Genomic DNA, 16,283 nt, shown 5'->3' on the forward strand with positions numbered 1-16,283 from the left:
CCCTCGGTGCTGGCAGCTCCCGCAGCCGCCGCTCCCACCCCATCTCAGGGGGGGCTTTCGGGGTCCCGTCCCAGGCTGCCTGAAGGGAACCAGGCCGCCGTTTTCCCAGGGGAGGCGGCCCTGGCCCAGCTGGGCAGAGCACTTGGAAGGAGAAGTCCTTCCGGAACCCCACGAGGGAGCTCCTTCCGCTGGCCTGGCTCCCCCTCCCTCATCCCTCCTCTGCCCCTGCTCGAGTCCAGTGCTCCTTGGTCTTCGAGAAAAGGGGCACCCCCAGACCCGCAGCCTCATTTCCTGGCTTGGCAAATGCCACCTCCTGACCGCTGCCCTCAGCACTGGGATCCCCAAAACCTGTGGAGTCTCATCTAACACAGTACCTGGAGGAGAGGCTGGGGAAATCAGAAAACACTGTGCTCCCATGAAGCAAGAAACCGTCACGAAATCCAAGCGCTCAGTACGAGGCGGAATCTTCTGTCGGCACGGAAACTGGAAGCTGTGCTCTGGTCTCCCTGCAGACAGGGTGACATTGGCGTTGACATTGGTTGTTTGCAGCTTGTTTGGAGTTGTGAGGTCCTGTTAGTTTCTTATTCAGAGGATTGGTACATCTAGTTTCCTTTGAGAGAATTAAACTTTTGGGGAGAGGGGGAAAGAACATCGAATTCTCATGTTTCCAAATCACTCCCCCGTCCCAAGAAAATAGACGTGAAGTATTCTGTGATATTGTAGAATTGGGGTTCCAAGACCTGCTTCTAAAGGAACCCATGAAATCAAGAAAGTATGCCCTGACTGGGTGGCTCAGTGAGTTGGAGCATTGTCCCATACACCAAAAGGTCACGGGTTCGATTCCTAGTCAGGCCATGTACGGGAGGCAAACGGCTCGATGTTTCTCTCCCCCTTCCTCTCTCTCTAAATCAGCAAACAAATCCTCAGGTGAGAATTAAAACTATTAGTTAATTAACTAAGGAACTGCTTCCTCCACGGGATAATTTCCTCCACAGTTCTTTGCAACCTCCGCAGTTACCTCATCGGAGGAAACACTAGTGAAACACCTCTCTTCTGTAAAATGATTTTCCTTCATTCCTGGGTCTTTAACACAAGAATTAACATTGCCTAGAGACCACAGGCAGAGTTTCATGTATGTGCGTGAGTCAGGTTGGAGGGTGGGGGTGCCCTATTGGGCAGTCCCAAAGTTTTAGAATCTTCATGTATTTGCTGAACCTTGTTAGGTCTTGTGCCCGCACCGGGCCCGGGCAGTGGCGTCTCCGGTGTGGAGCCTGGAAGGCCAGGTGGCTTGTCCCCGTAGGCTTGGTTCTAACCGCAGGCTGTGGTGACGTTCATAATCCAGGTCGCTTGTCCAGAAGCTGCACAGCCCGGCGCTCTGAACAGCACCCACGATCCCGCACAGACTCTCTGGAAACGTCAGCCGCGGCCCAGCCACGGCCCCGGAGCATCGCGCTCCCTCCCCCCGGGGCTCTGGGCAGGCGGGCGTCTGTCCTGACCTGCGCCGCGTCTCCCGCAGGCTCTTCCTGGAGAACAGCAAGCTGGAGCACAGCGAGGACGAGAGCAGCATCCTGGGCCAGGGCGGCAGCGGCACCATCATCTACCGGGCCCGGTACCAAGGCCAGCCTGTGGCCGTGAAGCGGTTCCAGATCAAGAAGTTCAAGAACTTCGCTAACGCCCCCGCAGGTAAACGTGGCCCTGCGTCCTTTCTCTTCAGACACGGGCTCCCTTGGTCCAAACTGCGTGCCTGAGGCCATAGCAAGGGGGAAAGAGCAGGGGGGTGAGCCAGGCCAGCGTGGACCCCGGGGACAGCCCTGGCAGGACGTGGGACAGGCCCCAGGATCGGGCTGAGCGAAGCCTGGAATTTGCTTTTGGAGGTTACGCTCCTGCTTAGGACGTGAGCCATCCTTCCTATTTCCATCTGCTCCATGTCCCGCCCGGGCCTGGCACGTGGGGGCCACACAGTCAGACCTCAGGCGGACCCCTCAGCCTGGGAGACCCTCTCCGCTGTCTCCACTAAAGGAAGGTGGGCTCTCCAGCTAGATGGATTGGGAAGCCGGCGTGGGGTCTCCCCCACCCCCACAAAGGCCTACCCACTGTGTACAGTTCACAGATGGTCTCCACCCATCACCTCTTAACACCCCGGGCTCGTCCTCACTCCAGCCAGCCCAATACCACCTTTGTCACGGCCCCTGGCTTGGCGTGGTCCTCCTCGCCGTAATTTACACTCTCGGCATTGGCAGAAAAGTTAGAATCGTGGACCCGCAGAAAGAAAGCAGGTCAGAGAGGAAGAGACAAAACTGTAACGGAGCAAAGAGAAGGCAACTTTCCGCACAGAGAAAGCTAAGAGAGTCTTCACCAAGCCCAGAGTCGGGAAGGGTTTCGTCAAATGGGTGTGTGTGTGTGTGTGTGTGTGTGTGAGTGTAAGTGTGAAACTGGACTGATTGTAAAATGCCTATGAAACGGCACCAGGCCAGGAACAGCCAGGAAAGCCCCCGCAGTGGGCAGCAGAAGAGAGGCCTGCCCAGCCCATGTCACGACTGACAGGCGTACGGGCGTGGCGGCGGTTTTCTCCCGGGCGCCAGCGGGCCTCCAGGGGAGCGGGACGGCGTGACGTGTGCGGGAAGCTGGCGGGGACGGAGGTGACCTCATGAGCCGAGGGAAAGACTGGCTTGTCAGTGCACGAGGGCGGAGATTCGGGTCAGGCTTCACACCACAGTCAGAAATGAATTCTTAATGCTTTTAAGACCGATCGTGAAAAACAAAACTTTCCCAGTTAAAACACACACACACACACACAAATCTGGCCGGCACACACATACATCTGCCACCATCAATCAATTTGAATTGCCAAGATTTTTTTCCATGCTGTTTGAACCTCCACGTCCAATGATTCCCGATTTTTAAAATCTGACCATAAGGCCCTGGCTGGTGGGACTCAGTGGATTGAGTGCCAGCCTACAGACCAAAGGGTCGCCAGTTTGATTCCCAGCCAGGGACCCTGCCTGGGTTGCAGGCCAGGTCCCCAGCTGGGGGCGCACGAGAGGCAACCACACATTGATGTCTGTCTTCCTCATTGATATTTCTCTCCCTGTCTTTCTCCTTCTTTTCCCTTCTCTAAAAATAATTTTTTTTTTTAAAAAAAAAGAACTCTTAAAAAGATCTGCTCATAAAGGAGGGACAGATCGGGACACAGGAGTAGAAACAAGGCCTGGAGGATCCTGCTCTGAGACCTCAGGGCTGGCCACAGCCCAGTGGGGGGCATCCTGCCCCTCCACGTGTTGGGCAGGGGCCTTCTGTTTGGGGGGCGGGGGTGCATTCCAGGGGCACTGGGAGAAGGTTAGAGCTCAGGTTCGAAATCACACCACTGGCCACACACCCTTCTCCGGCCTGAGGTCTCCTGTCTCAGACCTGGAGCTGCCCCCACAATTTCATCCCTGGCTGAGGAGAGGCCGGTGGCCCTTTCTGTCTCAGGTGGCCCTGGCCACTGGGTGGGGAATTAAGTGGGTGGTAGAGACCAAAGCCTCAGCATCCTTGTGGGGGAGCAGTCACCTCAGCCAGGCTCCGGGTGGGGCTCCGGACGCAGAGCTGAAATAAGACACAGCTGTGCCCCTCAGGCGGCCAGCACCCGCATGGGGCGAGAGCATCATCTAGGGGACAAGGGTGAGGACGTGCCTAACCTTCCACTGACAAAGCAGGAGCCGCCAAGTGACAGGGACGAGTTTATGGGCTGAGGAGGAGTAGGGGCTTGTATCGGCCTAGAAAGCCTCAGGAGTGCCACATCCGGGGCCAAATTCTGAGTAGTAGTGTCTCCCCCTCCCCCATGTGTTGAAATGTAAACCCTGACCCCGCCGGCCCCTCGAGGTCAGAGTGGCCGGAACCCTCACGCAGGTGGCCCCGGACGGGCTCCCTGGGCAGCCAGCACAGGGCCCCGCCAAGCAGGCTGCTCCCTGTCGCCTGCCCTGCACCCCCGGAGCTCCCCCCCGGGCCGCGCTGACGGCCGTGCCGTCCCCCTGCAGACACCGTGCTGCGGCACCTGCGGGCCACGGACGCCGTGAAGAACTTCTCGGAGTTCCGGCAGGAGGCCAGCATGCTGCACGCCCTGCAGCACCCCTGCATCGTGTCTCTGATCGGCATCAGCATCCACCCCCTCTGCTTCGCCCTGGAGCTCGCCCCGCTGGGCAGCCTCAACACCGTGCTGTCCGAAAACGCCAAAGGTACCCGCCGCGGCGAGAACCTTCCGCAGGGGCGGGTGGCGAGAACCTTCCGCAGGGGGCGGGCGGATGCTCCTGGGAGGCTCCAGAGCGCATGGCCGGCAGCGCAGGCCTGGGCGCTCCTTGCAGCGTGGCTTGGCCTGGCCTGGCCTGGCTGGCTGGGGCAGGACACAGCTGCCCTCGGCTCTCAAGGCCACCTGCCTGTGGGTGGTGAAAAGCCCCCACCACATTTAAACCTATTCAGTGGTGTCAGTGAGGCCACAGGAGCTCAGAGAGAAGCAGGTTCGAGGTCTGGTTCATGGCTATAATCCCAGAAGCTGCTTAACTGACTCACCTGAGAAGGAGAATGAGCACAGCCCCAGTGGGAGTAAACTCGAGCATCAGTCAGTCAGCCGGGGAGGCCGGAGACAAGTTCCACGGCCACGTAATCTCTCCCTTACCTGTGACGGGCCCCACGCATCCGCCGCTATTAAAACTCTGAGACCCTGGGGTCAGTTTTATCCTCACTTGTTCTTTTAACAAAATTTTTTAAACAACTTACCTTGAGCCCTGACTGGGCAGCTCCGTTGGTTAGAGCATCATCCCGATACACCAAGGTTATGGGTTCGATCCCCAGTCAGGGCACATGAGAGAATCAACCAATGAATGCATCCGTCAGTGGAATGACAAACTGATGTCTCTCTTTCTCTTTTCCCCCTTCCTCTCTCTGTCTAAAAATCAATTTTTTAAAAAAAGTAAAATAAAATAACTTAGCTTGAGAAACACACAACTGAATTCCAGAGACCTGACAGAGGGAGCCATCTTTGGACTCAGGGAAAAGAAATGCAGTTAAACTCAATTGTTTCTGCCTCCATGGAAGACTTTTTTTTTTTTTTTTAACGAAGGCTCTTATAGCCGCAACTTGCCCCTTGACTGTGTAGCAAACTTGGCCTGGGATTCTGCATACTTGCTGTTTCAGTAAAAACACCAACTCCTGGCCTCAGGTCCCGTGAGTGCAGCTGTAACGGCAGGCGTTATTGTCTTAAGTAATATTTTGCGGAAGGAGCTCAGTCTCCGCCTCCTCCGGTACCCAGCGCGGGAATGATGAGAACGTGTCAGTGGAATACAGAGTATCCTGGGGAGACGGAAGGTAAGGGGAGAGCACCGTTGGTGTCCTGACTGTTGGGCATGTTTTTCTGTGCCCAGGTTCTCCCTTCATGCCCCTGGGGCACATGCTCACCCAGAAGATAGCCTACCAGGTGGCCTCCGGCCTGGCCTACCTGCACAAGAAGAATATCATCTTCTGCGACCTGAAGTCCGACAACATCCTGGTCTGGTCCCTGGACGTCAAGGACCACGTCAACATCAAGCTGTCGGACTACGGGATTTCCAGGCAGTCCTTTCACGAGGGCGCCCTGGGCGTGGAGGGCACCCCTGGCTACCAGGCCCCGGAGATCCGGCCTCGCATCGTGTATGATGAGAAGGTACCCACCCCGGCCCACCGCCGTCCCCTGGCGCGGCCCAGCCGCACAGCTCAGGAGCCCAGGCCCCGGGTCAGGCCACCCAGATAGTCCTCGCAGTGCCAGTAGCTTCTGAGCTCTGGGTGCCCCTCCTCTACTCCCTGCCCCCAAGCAGATGGATCCTTGAATGATTGCTTCAAGCATGCCTAAGCACGTGAGGGTGAACTCAGCACCTGTTCACCAAGCTAGAAAAGGCAAATCACAGTGAGAAAAATAAGAGCTTGTTAGTAACAAGTGACCCAGATGAGGTATCTCAAAACCAAGATTATAACAGGAAGATTCATAGTGATAGATGCGTAGATGGATGGGTGGATGATGGACAGTTGGGTGATGGATGGACAGATGGGCAGATGGATGATGGTTGGATGGATGGGTGGATGGATAGACAGATGGGCAGATGGATGGGTGGATGGATGGATGGATGGATGATGGATGGATTGGTGGATGGGTGGGTGGATGGATGGATGGATGGGTAAGCAGGAGAATGGATAGATACATGTGCAGAAAAATGGGTGCTTACAAGGACAGAAGGAAGAAAGGAAGGACAGATGGATGGACTGGAAGATGGATGGATGAAGGGACAGACTGATGGGTTGCCAGTTGGTTTGCTGGATGTTTGGATAGGTGGAGAGAAATGCTGGACTGGTGCGTGGACAGCTGCGTGCCTCCCTTTGGGCGGGGCCCGTGTGTCCCCTCCCTAACGGTGTCCCCCCTGCGCCCTCCCTCTCAGGGGCAGCTTTCGAGAGCCTCTGGGCCTGGGGCGGGGGGCGGGGGACCTGACTTGGCTTGCCTCTCTGCCCAGGTGGACATGTTCTCATACGGAATGGTGCTCTACGAGCTGCTGTCGGGACAGCGGCCCGCGCTGGGCCACCACCAGCTGCAGATTGCCAAGAAGCTGTCCAAGGGCATCCGCCCGGTGCTGGGGCAGCCGGAGGAGGTGCAGTTCCATCGGCTGCAGGCGCTCATGATGGAATGCTGGGACACGAAGCCTGAGAAGGTACCTGGGGGGTGTGGGGGAGAGCCTGGGGCCTGGCCCCTTCAGCCACTGCGGTGGGCGCCCTCCGTCCCAAGCCCACTCTGCCCAAAGGGTCTTGAGCAAAAAGGGCAACTCTTCTGTCCTAGAAATATTTACAACTCCTAATATATCCAGATCATTTTCGTCACATGCATGTCACTACTGTGACCAATGGGCGTCCTTTTCCTCCCCAACTTTTTTATTGCGTTGTCATGCACACAAAGCATACCAGCCCCTTTGTGGCCAGACAGTCCCCGTGCAGGGGCGGAGAGCCTAGCTATGTCTTTGCAAAGTAGTGGGAAGAAGGTTTGCCCGTGAGAAGGAACAGCAGCCACGTGATCGTGTGAGAGCGGGCTGTCGTTGGGAGAGACCAGTGCTTTCAGGGTGAAACTCACTCACCACTTTCAAAGGTGCTGGTTTAATCAGGAATGCATGAGGTCTGAGAATGTTTCTTTATAAAGTTGTGTGTCCCTGGGCGCGGGGACTGGACTATCCCAGCAGTAAGCTCACCTCGTCCCCTGAGTCTGAGTTGCCATAGACGGCGATGACCCAGACGCCTGGAAGGGTCTGTTTCTGGTGTCTGTTTTGGCTGTTGTTTCCCATGGGTCTTGAATGAGCAGACGCCACTCCTTCCCTCCTGGTTGAAGACCGTCGGTTAAGCAGGCGGAACGGGCGTCCTTCTGGTTGTAAGAGACCCCGGCTCACGGCCCCGGTGGCCTCTCTCCCCCAGCGACCGCTGGCCCTGTCCGTGGTGAGCCAAATGAAGGACCCCACCTTCGCCACCTTCATGTACCAGCTGCCCTGCGGGAAGCAGACCACCTTCTTCTCGTCCCAGAGCCAGGAGTACATGGTGGTCTTCTGGGATGGGAAAGAAGAGTCCAGGTAACATCCTGCGGCATCCCACGCCCTGCCGGTGTCAGGGCGGGAGCGACCTTGGAATTGGGGGGCAGTCGGGGGTGACCACAGTCAGGGACATGGAGCACGCAGCAGACTGAAAGCCGGATGGAGTCTTCTCATGAGAGAAAAATGGAGTCCCTCCCAAGCAGACAGGCACGAGTGGGCTTGCGATGAAGAGAAGCAAAGAAGAGGTGGTATCTGCTAGGGGCGTGGAGGGCGGAGGTCAAGGGCAGGCTCTGTTTTAAGAGGGGAGCTATCTTCAGCTCGATGGTAGAGGGCGGAAGGGATTCTGGAGATGAGGAAGAGAGATCAGGTGCTGGAGTAGAGTTGCTGAGTAGTGTCAAGAGAGGGGGGAGGGAGTCTTTCTTTCTTCTCGGTGGGAGTGGCTTTTGTCTGCCTGAATATTCAAGCACCCCCAGCCCACACCCCGCCCCCGTGAGCTGACCTCACGCCCACTGTCCATCGTAGGAACTACACGGTGGTGAACACGGAGAAGGGCCTCCTGGAAGTGCAGAGGATGAGCTGTGCGGGCATGAAGCTGAGCTGTCAACTCAAGGTCCAGAGCTCTCTGTGGACGGCCACCGAGGTAACCGCCCCCCACCACCCCCGCACCCTGTGCAGGGCTCTCGTCATGGCCGGCCGAACCGGGAGCAGCCATGCTGAACGGCTGAAAGTGCAGGCCGCCAGGATCATTTGAATCTCCAGTGACCCCAGCCCACACCTGTGAGGCCCCAGAGCCATCCGGGAGCCCTGCAACCCAGCAGCATCTCCACCTTGTGCGTGGCTGGCGATGGGGACTCGGCCATGACGAGTGTCAGGGGCAGAGCCCTAGTCGCTCAGAGGGTCGGTGATGTGACTGGGTTTCATATAACATGGCCAGCGCTACCCAGCACGTGCATTCGGCTCAGAGGCCTTGTGCCTTCACATCAAACAAGTCAGCAGAGCCCTGGGCTGGTGAGGCTCAGCGGGTTGGACTGTCGTCTTGTAACCTAAGGGTTGTGGGTTCGATTCCCAGTCAGAGCATATACCTGGGTTGTGGGTTCGATCCCCAGCCAGGCTGCATATAATCTAGGTCCAGGCATGTGTGGGAGGCAACCAATCAATGCTTCTCCCTCACATCGATATTTCTCTCTCTCCTTTCCTCTGTCTCTTTCCCTAAAAAGCAATAAAAAAAAGAAAAAGAGGCAGCCGAAAGTCCAAGTTGCTGTCTTCTGAGAAGTCCAGACAGGAATGCCCCAAAACAGACATTCTGAAGCATCTAGGGTGGGCGGGAGGATGGGTAGGTAGGTGGGGTTATAAATTGGTGCAGCCTCAGTAATGTCAGCCTTAGGCATCTGTTCTAAGAAAACACCCGAGACACACACAGAGACAGACAGGCATGCATGTCAGAACGCTCACCCCAGGGTAATGCATAGTCGTGAGGACTCAGAAACGGGCTCAGCCACCGAGAACAGAGGAACCCAATGGGGGCGCACTTGAGGGCAGACGCGAAGAGAGCTCACACACTGTCCACTCGGGGACTAGTGCACGGGGCCTCTGCCTGCAGGGTGTGTGGCCACGGCAAGAACCAGGACACGCACACACATATGCACCCACAGAAACTGAAATTCCACACCCCAGCCCCCAAAGGGGGTTTCTCTGGGCAGTGGAGTATGGGCCGTTTGATTTTCTTCTTGAGACACCCCTGTAGTTTTCAGTCCCTACAAAGAACAGGAATCAGGGGAACAAGCAAACCACAAAGCTTCTGGACACGGGACTCGCTAAGGCCCAGAGGGAGCCCGCCACGGAGTGGGCCCCGCAGGGAACGTCGGGCGCGTTTCAGCCCGGGTCTCACGCTGGCCCCCCGCCCCCACCCTGCCCCTGCAGGACCAGAAGATCTACATCTACAGCCTCAAGGGCATGTGCCCCTTGAACATGCCGCAGCGGGCTCTGGACACCCCAGCCATCGTCACCTGCTTCTTGGCGGTGCCTGTTCTGAAAAAGGTGAGGTGCTGGGGCGGGGGCAGTGAGTGCGCACGTGGACGGTTCTCCCTTCCCCGTTCTCGTGGGGGGAGCAAAGCCGCGCCCTCTTGGGCCACCAAACTCAGGTCCCTGTCGGCTGTGGAGACCCCGGGGACCTGGGCCGTCATTAGCGCCCATCCGGCTTGGGAGAACCTGCCTGCACAGCCGATAAGAGTAAGGGCTCAGTGGAAGGCTTGTGTTCCCCACGCAAATAGCACAGTCCCAGAGTTCGGTGAGATGCTTCCCCGGTGCAGATGCTGTAAAGGAGCAGTCCCATGGAGTTGGGGCCTGCAGCGCCTCCCGGTGGCCCTGTCCCCACCCCTGTGGGGCAGCCACCTCACTTCATCCTCCTCTCTGCCTCCTCTGGAGTGTTCCTGTCAGTCCCAGACCGGGGTCCCTCTTTGTCCCGTGCGGGACCCCAGGGTGCTGCTCTCCCCAGCCCAGGCCCCAGGGCAGCTCTGTATGGCCCTCGAGGCTCCCCAAACTCCCCCTCGAACCCCAACCCAGCCCACACCACACTCAAAGGGGGTGCTTCCCACCAGGAATTCTGGCTGCCACCTAGCTTTCCCAGGCTATCTCCTCCTCAGTTCTCAAGGTCAAGGCCAGGGCCCCAGCTCAGAGAAGCTGCCCTCACTGTCACGCCCATCCCTCAGTGACAATCTCAGGCTTCTCCAGCTTCTGGAATCCGGGCAACGCTCCCTCCCTTTTTCTGCCCTGAGACCCCTGCCCCCGAGCCCCACCAAGGTGTCGTTATGGGTGTGGCTTTGTGAGGATGTGTCCGCTGCCATCTTCCACCTTCCGCTTTCTCATCTGTAAAATGGGGACGAAAAGACATCGCAGAAAGAGTCTCTGGGCATCACGTACCCAAAGCTCCAGGCTGTGGTGCTTATTAAACATGAGCCTTATGATTGCCTCCTGAGGATCCCAAAATATATGCACTCTTCTCTCCACCCTACCACAGTTGCATTTCTTTAAAAAAAAAAAAAGTCTGAAGTCGACCTCAGAGTCATTTATGACCGTGGCCCCACGGGCGGGCGAGGCCAGGCAGCTCGGGGCCCGGTCTGCACCAGCGTGCAGGAGAACACGGTACAAAGCGTTATTTGAGGCCACGGCTGGCCGGAGCCCCCGGGCCCGGGCACCACCGCCCGCACCACCAGAGGGAATAAAGCCTGCTCTGTGCGGAGCCTCCCTGCCGGGGGACCTGCCCCCGGAGGCCGCGGACGGCAGACCCCTGCATTCTCGCACGCGCATGTGCACACCCAGCCGGGCTGCGTGGCTCCCTTCACGGCCCCGGCTGGGGCCCGGGCCAGCACTAGAGATGTAGCTCCTGTTTGCTTTGGCTGCTTTCTTTCCTAAAATCCTGAAGATGGATCTCAATCGATGTTCTTGGGGCTGGAGTTGACCTTGCTCTCTTGCCGGAGGCTGGTTCGCTTTATCTCGGACAGCCCCACCTCCCGGGCTCGCCAGCACACGGCCTGGACCCTTGCTCCGTCCTGGCTCCTGCTTTGCTCTTCCCTCCCCAACCTCAGCCCCACTAGGGCAGCCAGGCTCAGACGTCTCCCCGGCTTCTCACAGATGCTCCAGGAGGCCAGCCCAGCATTCAGCCAGGCCTGGTCGCTGCAACCTTGGCCTCTTTGCGGTGACCTCTAGTGGCCGGAGAAGAGCACACGCTTCACTGTGGGAGTCGCGGGGGGGGGGACCCCAAGGACAATCAGTGTCTGCTGCAGCACAGGCATTTGCACGCGGGTGTGGGAAGCTGCAGGAAGGTGGACACAGCCCCCAGAGAGCGCTCCTATCAGAGGGTTGCATGGGAAGCGGTTTCTTTAAGAATTAGCTTGGCGGGCGCATGTGACATCCTGGAGCAGAAACCGGGTGGGCTCCGCCCTGCCCGCACCAGTGAGGACTGGCATGCTGGCGGGAAGCCCGGGTGGCCTGGGGTCTGTGTGAAGGTTAGTCTGGCCCCCACGTGAGGGGAGAGGGAGTCACGCATCCCTGTCTTCCCCCGGCAGAATTCCTACCTGGTGCTGGCGGGCCTGGCCGACGGGCTGGTGGCGGCGTTCCCCGTGGTGCGGGGCACCCCGGACGACAGCTGCTCCTACCTGTGCTCGCACACGGCCAACAGGGCCAAGTTCAGCATCCCAGACGAGGACGCGCGGCAGAACCCCTACCCCGTGAGGGCCATGGAGGTGGTCAACAGCGGGTCCGAGGTCTGGTACAGCAACGGGCCGGGCCTGCTGGTCATCGACTGCGCCGCCCTGGACATCAGCCGGCGGCTGGAGCCCTACACGGCCCCCTCAGTGGTCACGTCGATCGTGTGCAGCTCGGAGTGCAAGGGCGAGGAGGTGGTCTGGTGCCTGGACGACAAGGCCAACTCCTTGGTGATGTACCACTCGGCCACCTACCAGCTGTGCGCCCGGTACTTCTGCGGGGACCCCAACCCCCTGAGGGACATGTTCCCCGTGCGCCCGTCGGGCCTGGAGCCGCCGGACAGCCGCACAGCCAGCCCGAAGGAACCCGAGGGGGACTCCATCGCGGACGTGAGCATCATGTACAGCAAGGAGCTGGGCACGCAGATCCTGACCCACCAGGACTCGCTGACCGACTACTGCTCCATGTCCTCCTACTCCTCGTCCCCACCGCACCGGGCCCCCCTGTCCCCCTTGAGCCTGCCCTGCTCCCCGGCCAGCTCTTCCAGCGTGCCCTTCTCCACCGACTGCGAGGACGCGGACAGGCTGCTGGAGCCCACGGCCGGCTCCGACAGGTCCGATCACGAGCTGAGCCCCGTGGGTGGGGAGGCTTTCAGCCAGCACCTGCAAGCCGTGAAGGTCCTCGCCGTGAAGGACGTCATCTGGGTCCCCAGGTAAGGGCTCCCAGCCGTGGGGCGAGACCTTGTGGGTGTCCCCCACTCTCTCACGTTGGGGGCGGAGTGAAGGAAGTTTTGAGCTACCATCACGATCCATTCCACGGATCCACGGGGAGCCGCTCCCTCCGTTGTGAAATCTGGAGGGATCTCTTGAGCAAGCAAATCTGAGAAGGGCTGCACTAAAGCTCATCTGCCCCCAGGGCACCACGAAGGAGGGCCACGGTCAAGTGCGATCTGGTTTCCTCCTGGGAAAGGGCTTGTGCGCCCGGCCGCGGTGCCCTCGCTGCACCTCGGTCCATTAGCAGAAACTGCGCATTTGTTGCCCTTCCCTTCTGCATGCCAGCTCCATTTCCCCTGGGGAGCGCCGGCCTGGACAAAGCGCTTCCCCTTCTCGGTTCTGGTTTCACAGGCGCGGGGGAGATGTTATCGTCATCGGCCTGGAGAAGGACGCAGGCGCCCAGCGGGGCCGGGTCATCGCCGTCTTGAAGGCCCGAGAGCTGAATCCATGGGGGTAAGATGGAGGGGCAGCTCTCAGGACCTGGGCTGTGGCATGGGGAATCCAGGCCCCCCTGGCCGCATTCCTGCACAGTGTCCCCCAGCCCTCTTGCCCACAAATAAACATCACATCCACCGACGTGGCTGTGAGGCAGGCCAGGAGCAAGGTGCTCCAGGCAGCTCCTGGGAGGTCAGCAGATACCAGCTAAACCAGGCATCAGTCATGGTTACAGCCACCTGTTTCTGGGGAACCCAGTGCCCCTGGCGACCAAGTGCCTCCAGGACCCAAGGACAGGGGCCATGGAAATGGGGATCCAGGTGACTCATTGTCCTTTGCACCAAGCAAGACAGCCCTTCCCAAGGCGTCCCACCTGCCCAGACAGTGCCAGGTAGGGCTTTGTACCCTTTGGTTCAGGGAGTCCTACCTCACTGGGCAGGAGAGACTGGGCAGGGTCTGCCTGGCGGTAGAGATGAGAGGCTGGCACCCGCGGTTCCCCACGGTATTTGCCCCCTCATTTGTCTCCCGAACCCCATGTGGTCAGCCTTCCTCATGGAGACACCCCATCTGGCTTGTTTCCCCCAGAGCAGGCGATGACCCAGGAAAGCTGCCTCCCTTACCCGCCCCCACCCCCTGCAACCAGTGAGTCACCAGGGCCAGTGACTCTCAAAGCAAAATCTGGGCTTGCTGCTGAACCCTGCGGAGCATGGGCTGCGGTGTTGGACGGAAGCCCTTCCCAGGTCGTAGGTGGGGCTTCTGGGGGAGCCGCTGGGTCTGTAGAGGCCAAGGCTGCTAACCTCAGAGAGCCTGCTGTCAGTGTCCCTCCATTGCCCCTGTTTGTCCCCCAAAAGCCAGGCACGCTCACTCACTGTAGGGAGAAAGCGGCTCAGACGGCCAGCCCAAAGGAGAACCGTAGCCTTAGCCCGCCAGCAGTTTTGAGGTTCGTCTGAGACGTTGTTCCCTCAGCAGGTGGCTAAGGAGGGCCTGTAACGTGCAGGACCCTGGAGAAGCCAGCTGGGCTCCCAGGGCGTCCCGGTGCACAGGCTGGTCTCAGTGCCGGGCAGCGCACCAGGGCACGCTGTGCGTCACCGGAGGGGGCGGGGCTGCACAGCCGGGCGGGGGCCCAGGAGGGAACTGCGCATGCCCAGATGGTGCGAAACTGCCCAGAGCCACGTGCTGAAGGTGTTCTGCCTCATGTATTATTACCCTGTATTCTCTAGACACGTGGGAACTTGGAAAGGGAGAGGAAATCTGCATGAGGCAAGGGCACGGAGTTAAAGTCAAATTTGTCATGAGCTATGGACGAACAGAAATTAGAGTCGATGGTATTTTCTGGATGCGCCACAGGGGATACCTGCTCTGATGGTATCATTGCTGTCCAAAAACAATCCCCTGTGAACCGGAGCTGATGCCCGCGGCCCCTCTTTAGATGTTAGGAAGCTTCTACCCAAGGCTGGACCACCAGGGAGGGGCGGGGCATCAGAGCACATGGGCGGGGCCAGCCTGGGACGCACAGGTGCCCCCCCCCCTTAGCCACGCCCTGTCCTCTGGAGGACAACGTGCAGGGTGAGGGTCCCAGCCCCGACCACGTGGCAACCCCCATGGGTTACCTCAGACAGCGCCCCCTCTCTGCAGGGCACTGGTGGATGCGGCTGTGGTGGCAAAGGACACGGTGGTGTGTGGCTTCGAGAACGAAGACATGGAGTGGTGTCTGGCTGTCTGGAGGGGCTGGGGCACCAGGGAGTTCGATGTCTTCTACCAGTCCTTCGAGGAGCTGGGCCGGCTGGAGGCTTGCACGCGGAAGAGAAGGTAATTCCTGTGGAATGACCGTCGCTTGGACCTGGCTGGCCCAGGCCAGTGGGCTGCCCCCTCTACCTACAGCCTGCCGCCCTCGGAGGACCCAGAAGACGGACTCGGTTCTCCCATGGACCACTTGCTGCTATCAAGTGCTGAGATGTCCCCGCCCCTGGCAGTGGCTTTGGGACTCTCTGGTTCTCCAGAGCAGAGTTACCTGGATACTCCCACCGCTTCCCCTGCATTGCTGGTTTTACAGCCCAGGGGGGAGTGGTGGGGCTGGACAATAGGAACTCCCCCCTGCCGCCTCTGTCCACTTCTAGAAGCAGGGGAGGGGGACCGTGTGCTGGACGGGGACAGAAGGCTGGGCCTTCCCGGCATGCGGGGCATGCCCATGTTCCTCCCCAGTCTCAGATGGAATTACACTAGACGCTCTCAGTCGGGAAGCAGTGCAAGGCGGGGAGGGAGGAGGGCCCTGACCCCTGCCCCTTTCCCTGGTGGCCCCCCGGTTCTCAGCACATTTCACAAGCTCCTGAGTCCCCGGGGCTCGGGGCCCCGCTCGGGGAAGCTGAGATCATATGTCTCCGGCTGGGGAAAGTCTCTGTGTGAGAAACCCCCAAAAGGACCCTCGGCGGCGAGGAGCGTTGCCCAATCCGGGGGAATGAAAGAGTCCCTTTAAGGGACACAGCCGGAAAGCCAAGAGCTCACCCGGGGCCGGCGCGGCCTTTACATTCTCCTCGTGCAGACAAAAGGAAGGAGACACTCAATCAGCGGGGCTGGAGAAAGGGCCTTGTGTTTATAGCTTTGTAAAATAAACTTGGATGCAGCCGGAGCACAAGCCCTGTTCTGTTTGCACATGATAATCTTGTTTATCACTTTCACAAATTAAGGAATAGCGCAGCCGTTGGGCCCCTGGCTGGGAAATTACATCCTATGGGGCTTAGAGCAACATTATGTGTCTGCGGAGCGCTGAGTGCTCGCGAGTACAGTGGGGTGGAAAGAGTGACATGGTCGACGGGGGGCCGTAGGGGCACACCAGCAAGAATTTGTAGAAGTTCTGCGCACACGCCTGTGCACACGCATCCACGTGGCTTCCGAGAGTAGCCACCTGAGGCTGCTGAACCCAGAACGGGAGCCCAAGTGTAGGAGCACCCTCCGTTTCATGCTGCTGACCTTCTTCCAAAATTAAATCACTCGAATCGAACTTCCGATGTGCTGGGGTGTGCGGACCCTTGTGACTCCTTTTATCTGCAAATAAACAGACTCTTAAGAATGAAGTCATACTCTCCATCTGTACAGGGCTTGGAACAGCCACACAGGCTGATCCCACCCGGGCCCCGGCCCGGCCCGGGGCCAAAGGGGCGGCCCCCGCATACCCGCTGTCCCATAGCAGTTCCCATGGGCAGAGACAGCCGATCTGTCCGTCTCCCCACTTCCTTTCACTGGCCTGGGCGCTGAGTCCCAGAGCAGCTGAGGATCTGTGCATTCTACCCACTTCCTCACCGTTTTC

The 16,283-nt window shown here is 59.0% G+C and overlaps 1 protein-coding gene across 5 annotated transcripts in view; it reads left to right on the forward strand.

The window, feature by feature from the left end:
• LRRK1 (leucine rich repeat kinase 1) overlaps positions 1–16,050 on the forward strand; it is a 105,201-nt gene extending 89,151 nt beyond the window's left edge. For all 5 annotated transcript variants that reach the window (XM_045825093.1, XM_045825094.1, XM_045825092.1 and 2 more), the window contains 10 exons: positions 1,517–1,683; positions 4,017–4,214; positions 5,397–5,674; positions 6,513–6,707; positions 7,456–7,607; positions 8,091–8,208; positions 9,489–9,605; positions 11,633–12,483; positions 12,896–12,997; positions 14,615–16,050. In XM_045825093.1, coding sequence (XP_045681049.1) covers positions 1,517–1,683; positions 4,017–4,214; positions 5,397–5,674; positions 6,513–6,707; positions 7,456–7,607; positions 8,091–8,208; positions 9,489–9,605; positions 11,633–12,483; positions 12,896–12,997; positions 14,615–14,792 — 2,356 coding nt within the window. In that variant the 3' untranslated portion in view covers positions 14,793–16,050. The remainder of the gene's footprint in view (positions 1–1,516; positions 1,684–4,016; positions 4,215–5,396; positions 5,675–6,512; positions 6,708–7,455; positions 7,608–8,090; positions 8,209–9,488; positions 9,606–11,632; positions 12,484–12,895; positions 12,998–14,614) is intronic.
• The last annotated feature ends 233 nt before the right edge of the window (positions 16,051–16,283 follow it).

This window comes from Phyllostomus hastatus, unplaced genomic scaffold (genome assembly GCF_019186645.2).
Source record: "Phyllostomus hastatus isolate PE091 unplaced genomic scaffold, TTU_PhHast_1.1 phas_scaffold_555, whole genome shotgun sequence".
Classification (NCBI taxonomy): Eukaryota; Metazoa; Chordata; class Mammalia; order Chiroptera; family Phyllostomidae; genus Phyllostomus; species Phyllostomus hastatus.